The sequence below is a fragment of the Nerophis lumbriciformis genome, linkage group LG02 (assembly GCF_033978685.3).
Source record: "Nerophis lumbriciformis linkage group LG02, RoL_Nlum_v2.1, whole genome shotgun sequence".
Taxonomy (NCBI): Eukaryota; Metazoa; Chordata; class Actinopteri; order Syngnathiformes; family Syngnathidae; genus Nerophis; species Nerophis lumbriciformis.
The window spans coordinates 54,585,001-54,591,869 of record NC_084549.2 but is presented as its reverse complement, the minus strand read 5'-3'; the positions used below and the strand labels follow the sequence as shown (position 1 = coordinate 54,591,869).

The window sequence follows — 6,869 nt, the reverse complement described above, 5'->3', positions numbered from 1 at the left end:
GTTGTTAAAAGAAAAGGTGATGTAACACAGTGGTGAACATGCCCTTTCCCAACTACTTTGGCACGTGTTGCATCCATGAAATTCTAAGTGAATTATTATTTACAAAAAAAAAATAAAGTTTATGAGTTTGAACATCAAATATCTTGTCTTTGTAGTGCATTCAATTGAATATGGGTTGAAAAGGATTTGCAAATCATTGTATTCCGTTTATATTTACATCTAACACAATTTCCCAACTCATATGGAAACGGGGTTTGTACATAGAGTGGTAAGTTATGGTTGAAAGTATCATATTGGTTTTACAGAAGGATGGTGCGTGCTGCTGGACACTGGGCGTCAACATAATTCGGGCAGAAAACATCCGTTCAACAGACTATTGTAAGTGACAATATTATTTTCATCTTAACACTTTATTTGCTGGTTGCCCATAAGAATCCATAACTAGAATGTTCAAATGTGTGCTTCAAGGGACGTTAGGATCACGCGGCCGATTCCGATAGCGATCATCCATGAGTCACATGTAATAACTGTAAAATTTTTGATGTATTCATGATACGTGGTTTTGATAGTGTAACAATATCAACACAATATTTAAACTGGTTTATTATTCCCTTTTATTACATACAGTTGTTTGATCAAAACAGAGTCAATAGTACACAATAACAAAAAAAAAGCAAAATGATTACCGTAATCCCTGTTTCACTCTAGGGTAAAGTTAGAAACAGAACTGGGACATTCGGACATATCGGCTCAATAACTCAAGAACGAAACGTCTCTCAAAGCACACATGATACCTTTTTTGAACCGCTGTAACATAGGGCAGTGATTTTCAACCACTGTGCCGCGGCACACTAGTGTGCCTTGAGATATTGTCTGGTGTGCCGTGGGAAATTATGTAACTTCACCTAATTGGTCCAAAAAATATTTTTTGCAAATCAATAATCATAACAATGTGCCGTTGTCTAGTGCCTGTGCTGTGTAGAGCTTGGCAGGGTAATCTTGTAATACTCCATACCAGTAGGTGGCAGCATTGCTTTGTAGAAGTCGGAACCCATCGAGGATGGTTTGTCGTGATCCCAATATGCAGAGCACAGCGGGAGACAGCGTGCATGTAAAAAGGTATGTAACGCTTAAACCAAAAAATAACAAGGCAAGGAAAAGGCACTGAAGCATAGGGGTGGCTATGTAAAACAAAAGTAAAACTGAACTGGCTACAAAGTCAACAAACACAGAATTCTGGACGACAGCAAAAACTTACAGCGTGTGGAGCAAAGACGACGTCCACAAAGCACATCCCGTACATGACATGACAATCAACAATGTCCCCACAAAGAAGGATAGCGTACGCACAACTTAAAGAGTCTTGATTGCGAAAACAAAGCAGGTGCGGTGAATAGCACTCAAAGGAAGGCGTGAAGCTGCTACAGGAGAACACCAACAAAACAGGAAGGGTCACCAAAATAACAGCGCAAGACAGGAACTAAAGCACAACACACAGGAAACAACAACAAACTCAAAATAAGGCACGACAACCTGGTGGAGTTTCATTGTTTAACCTTTTCTGCTGGTGGTGTGCCTCCGTATTTTTTTCATGAAAAAAATGTGCCTTGGCTCAAAAAAGGTTGAAAAACACTGACATAGGGTACCTAAGGATGTGTTTTTTCAACTAGCTGAGGGCTACAAACAACGTACAATATTTTGGGAAAAATATCCTGTATTAAAAACCGGTTTTGACTGATTGATTGAAACTTTTATTAGTAAGTTGCACAGCACAGTACATATTCCGTACCACTAAATGGTAACACCCGAATAAGTTGTTCAACTTGTTTAAGTCGGGGTCCACGTTAATCAATTCATGGTACAAATATATACTATCAGCATAATACAGTCATCACACAAGTTAATCATCAGAGTATATACATTGAATTATTTGGGATGTGGAGGGGGCTGTCCTCAAATTTGCTCCAGATAAATTGTAGCAAAACGGAAACGCTGATAATTTCTCCCGATAAAAAGATCCCTCTGATCAAGAACTCCCTTGGTGCTCTGGGTGCTTCTGTTAAAAGCAGCCTCAGAAGCCTTGGGTTGGTGTTTGATCAATCAATCAATCAATCAATCAATCAATGTTTATTTATATAGCCCTAAATCACAAGTGTCTCAAAGGGCTGCACAAGCCACAACGACATCCTCGGTACAAAGGCCACATAAGGGCAAGGAAAAACTCACCCCAATGGGACGTCGATGTGAATGACTATGAGAAACCTTGGAGAGGACCGCATATGTGGGTAACCCCCCGAATGCAATGGATGTCGAGTGGGTCTGACATAATAATACCTGAGATTTAATAATACCTGAGATTTATATAGCGCTTTTCTAAGTACCCAAAGTCGCTTTACATGTAGAACCCATCATCCATTCACACCTGGTGGTGGTAAGCTACTTATATAGCCACAGCTGCCCTGGGGTAGACTGACGGAAGCGTGGCTGCAATTTGCGCCAACGGCCCCTCCGACCACCACCTATCATTCATCATTCAATTCACCGGTGTGAGTGGCACCGGTGAATAATATTGTGAGAGTCCAGTCCATAGTGGATCCAACATAATAGTAAGAGTCCAGTCCATAGTGGGGCCAGCAGGACACCATCCCGAGCGGAGACTGGTCAGCAGCGCAGAGATGTTCCCAGCCGATGCACAGGCCACCCCGGGTCCCGACTCTGGACAGCCAGCACTTCATCCATGGCCACCGGACCTGTGCCCCCCCCCCTCAACAAGGAAGAGGGGAGCAGAGGAGAAAAGAAAAGAAACGGCAGATCAACTGGTCTAAAAGGGGGGTCTATTTAAAGGCTAGAGTATACAAATGAGTTTTAAGATGGGACTTAAATGCTTCTACTGAGGTAGCATCTCTAATTGTTACCGGGAGGGCATTCCATAGTACTGGAGCCCTCAGTCTATGTCTTTGGAGGGTCACTGTCGTCAACTGACCAAAAACTGTTTTTATCGTCTCAGAAATGTTTCTAAAGTGAGAAATTTGCTGTCAAAATTGGATCTCGAAATGATAATTCACGCGTTCATTCCGTCTCGCATTGACTATTGCAATTTTCTTTTCACTCTTTTCAACAAGTCAACGCTAAAGAGACTTCAGACTGTAACAAAATGCGGCCGCCAGACTTTTGACCGGTGCACCCAGAACAGCACACATCACCCCCCGTTTTATCCATGGCTTCCAGTTAAATTCCGCATTGAGTTTAAAATTTTAGTCCTGACATTCCGTGCATTGCATGGTAGGGCCCCTCAGTACATCACTGACTTGTTATGCCCCGACTCTTCAGGGCGCAGACTCTGGTCTTTTCAGGCCAGGGTCTTCTAAAGATCCCGAAAACTCGTTTTAAAAACCCGTGGAGACCTGGAATTCCAGGCTATAGCTCCCAGACTATGGAACAATTTTCACCAGTCCCTCCGTGATCTTGACTGTGTTGACACTTTTAAGAAACATTTGAAAACTTCTCTTTTTAGTTAAGCTTTAAGTTAATGCACTGTGGAAGTGGCTTCCTAGTAGCTCCACTGTAGACACGGCACAAGAGCCAAGCGTGCAGGATTAACAAAGTTTTAATGTTTTCAACAAGGTTTTTCAAAATGTTTGTCGGCATGTCGGGACATTGCCGTCACTCCCAATCCTCTCTCCTTTTCTGCTCCCGGCTGCTTACTGTTAAAGACAACAGATGATTAGATTAACACGTACCACCTGTGAAATCTAATCACCTGCCAGCTGTGTCTCGCCGTCCCGCACATGCGGGATGGTGCTCCACCCTCGACACCATTGCCAGAGGCGGTGACCTTTGGTCCTGCAGGCGCGCTGACGCACTTCTCTCTACATGCACCTTTTAACTATCAATTTTAATCCACTTTGTATTCTTTTTATGAGGTTGCCCCTGTTGTTTTCATTAAATTGTTGTTTTACTTCACCTATGTTTTGTACAGCGCTTTGTGATTTTATCTGTGTAAAGCGCTTTATAAATACAATTTACTTGCTTACTTAAAAGCATATTTTCTGTCTACTTTTAGTCATGGTTAAGGACAAAAATCAATTGACGATTCTTTGATCAGTGTATTTTAAAAGAAATAAAGAACACATGTTTTTTGGGGGACACCTGCTAATGAAATGAATGAATGAACTCAAATCTTTTGTCCACTGAACTGCTCATATGGATCGATTCCACCAGTTTTACTTATTTTTTCGAGGTAGCAAGCCTTTCGAACAGGGGCCAGTGTGTCCCGGTACGGTCCCTTGATTTTTTTCTTTTGTACGATCCATTTTCATTTTCCAATTTTTTGCAGCCATGTAAACAAAAGCTTTCGCCGGCAGAAATGGCGACTGAATCCCCACAATGCATTGCAACTCACGTGCCCTTTCGAGAACTGTTGGCTAAATTGCTAACATGTTTTATATTTTATGATTTTTATTCAAGGACACATGTTAAAAGTGCAATGTCAATGTTGATGATGAGCATTTTTTAGAAAAAAACACAGTTTATGTCAAGCAGAAAAATGGTTGTTTATTTAAACTATTTTCAGTAAAATACACATTGAGTCTTTAAAGTGGGTTTGATCTGCTCCAATAACACTCTCCTGTGTCTTCAATTACAGTTAAACCTCAGTTTTCGTACTCTTCTTTTTGAGCATTTCAGTTTTAGACCAGAATATTTGCCCAAATTTGGCTCGGTTTTAGATTTCAGCCGGTCAGAACTATTAAGTCTGAGTGTTTTCGTGGCAACATTTCCAGAAAGCTAAGGGCCGGGACCTCAGACTTAACCCTTCACTATTATTTCTATTTTATACATTCCTCGTAAATGTAATTAATATCTAACTTGGGACATTTAAACATTTTTGGGGAGCGGAGGAATTCTTATATGAAAGAATAGACCTAGTATTGGTTATCGTGTGACTAAACATTGTACGTAACAAGCAAAACGTGGATGGAAATGTGTGTTGAAAATGAAATTATAGGAAAAGTGAAAAAGTCGGTAAGTTGGAAACAAAAATAGTTGAGAGGTTGTCATGTGATAGTCAGCCTTCACAGGATATTCCCCAAAATTCACTGCTCAGTGGCCTTGTGGTTAGAGTGTCCGCCCGGTAGGTCATGAGTTCAAACCCCGGCCGAGTCATACCAAAGACTATAAAAATGGGACCCATTACCTCCCTGCTTGGCACTCAGCATCAAGGTTTGGAATTGGGGGTTAAATCACCAAAATGATTCCCGAGCACGGCCACCTCTGCTGCTCACTGCTCCCCTCACCTCCCAGGGGGTGGAACAAGCGGATGGGTCAAATGCAGAGGGTAATTTCACCACACCTAGTGTGTGTGTGGTACTTTAACTTTAAAATGGCCACCTGTCTGTTAAGATAGCTAATATCCAGAAGCTTGGACTCTATTTTACTATTAAAGTTCATTTGAAATCAATTAAACCATTTTAATCCTTTAAAAAGGGTGTCAAATATGACACGTCAACTGTTCTTGTTATAGTTAATATTGAATTTATAGAACACAAGCTAGCAAACAATTACTATTGGCAAAACTAGCTCATTTCCAGAAGCTAATATTTTAGCCTTAAGCTAGTTTTACATTTATTTAACCATTTTAATGCTTTAATAGGGTGTCAAATATAAAAAGTCAACTGTTTTTATTATATTTCTTAAATGAATTCATATAGAACAATTTCGGAAGCAATCAGTATCAGGTGTTTAGCTTTACAGTTGCTATGGGTCTGGATTAGAATTGATTTTAAAACCTTGCTGTTTGCTTTTAAAGCTTTACATGGACTGGCACCTCATCATATCTCGGACCTCATCCAAATTTACACTCCTGCGCGCGCTCTGAGGTCCGAGAGCCAGCTCCAGCTTGTGGTGCCCAAGACCAGACTTAAAACCAGGGGAGACAGGGCCTTCTCTGTGGTCGGCCCTAAGCTCTGGAACACTTGCCCCTCCATGTTCGAACTGCTCCCACAGTGGAGTGTTTTTAGTCTCGTCTTAAGACACACTTTTATTCTTTGGCTTTTAACACTATGTGAGTTGTGTGGTCCTCTGTGGTCATACTTGCCAACCCTCCCGGATTTTCCGGGAGACTCCCGAAATTCAGCGCCTCTCCCGAAAAACTCCCGGGACAAATTTTCTCCCGAAAATCTCCCGAAATTCAGGCGGACTTAGGTCCGCGCTTTCCCACAATATCAACAGCGTACCTGCCCAATCATGTTATAACTGTAGAATGATCGAGGGCGAGTTCTTGGTTTCTTATGTGGATTTATTGTTAGGCAGTTTCATTAACGTCCTCCCAGCGCGGTAACAACACACAACAACAGCAATCACATTTTCGTCTACCGTAAAGCAGTTCGTCTGCCGTAAACAGCAATGTTGTGACACTCTTAAACAGGACAATACTACCATCTAGTGCATTTGATGAAAGCACTTTTGTGCGTGCCACACAGCAATGCATCATCAGAGAGGGTGTTCAGCATGGTTCAAAAAATAGTGACAGAGAATAGAACAAGGATGGACAATTCAACCCTTAACTCAACAATGAGTAGATGAGTGTTATGTGTGTGTATATGTGTAAATAAATGAACACTGAAATTCAAGTATTTATTTTATATATATATATATATATATATATATATATATATATATATATATATATATATATATATATATATGTACATATATATATATATATATATATATATATGTATATATATATATATATATATATATATATATATATATATATATATATATATATATATATATATAGCTAGAATTCACTGAAAGTCAAGTATTTCTTATATATATATATATATATATATATATATATATATGTG

General features: G+C 40.1%; 1 protein-coding gene across 1 annotated transcript in view; it reads left to right on the top strand.

Annotated features, from left to right (window-relative positions):
* Window positions 1-275: 275 nt before the first annotated feature.
* LOC133619820 (cytosolic phospholipase A2 beta-like) overlaps window positions 276-6,869 on the top strand; it is an 81,366-nt gene continuing 74,772 nt past the window's right edge. The window contains exon 1 of the mRNA XM_061981120.1: window positions 276-378. Within this exon, the coding sequence (XP_061837104.1) occupies window positions 276-378 (103 nt within the window). The remainder of the gene's footprint in view (window positions 379-6,869) is intronic.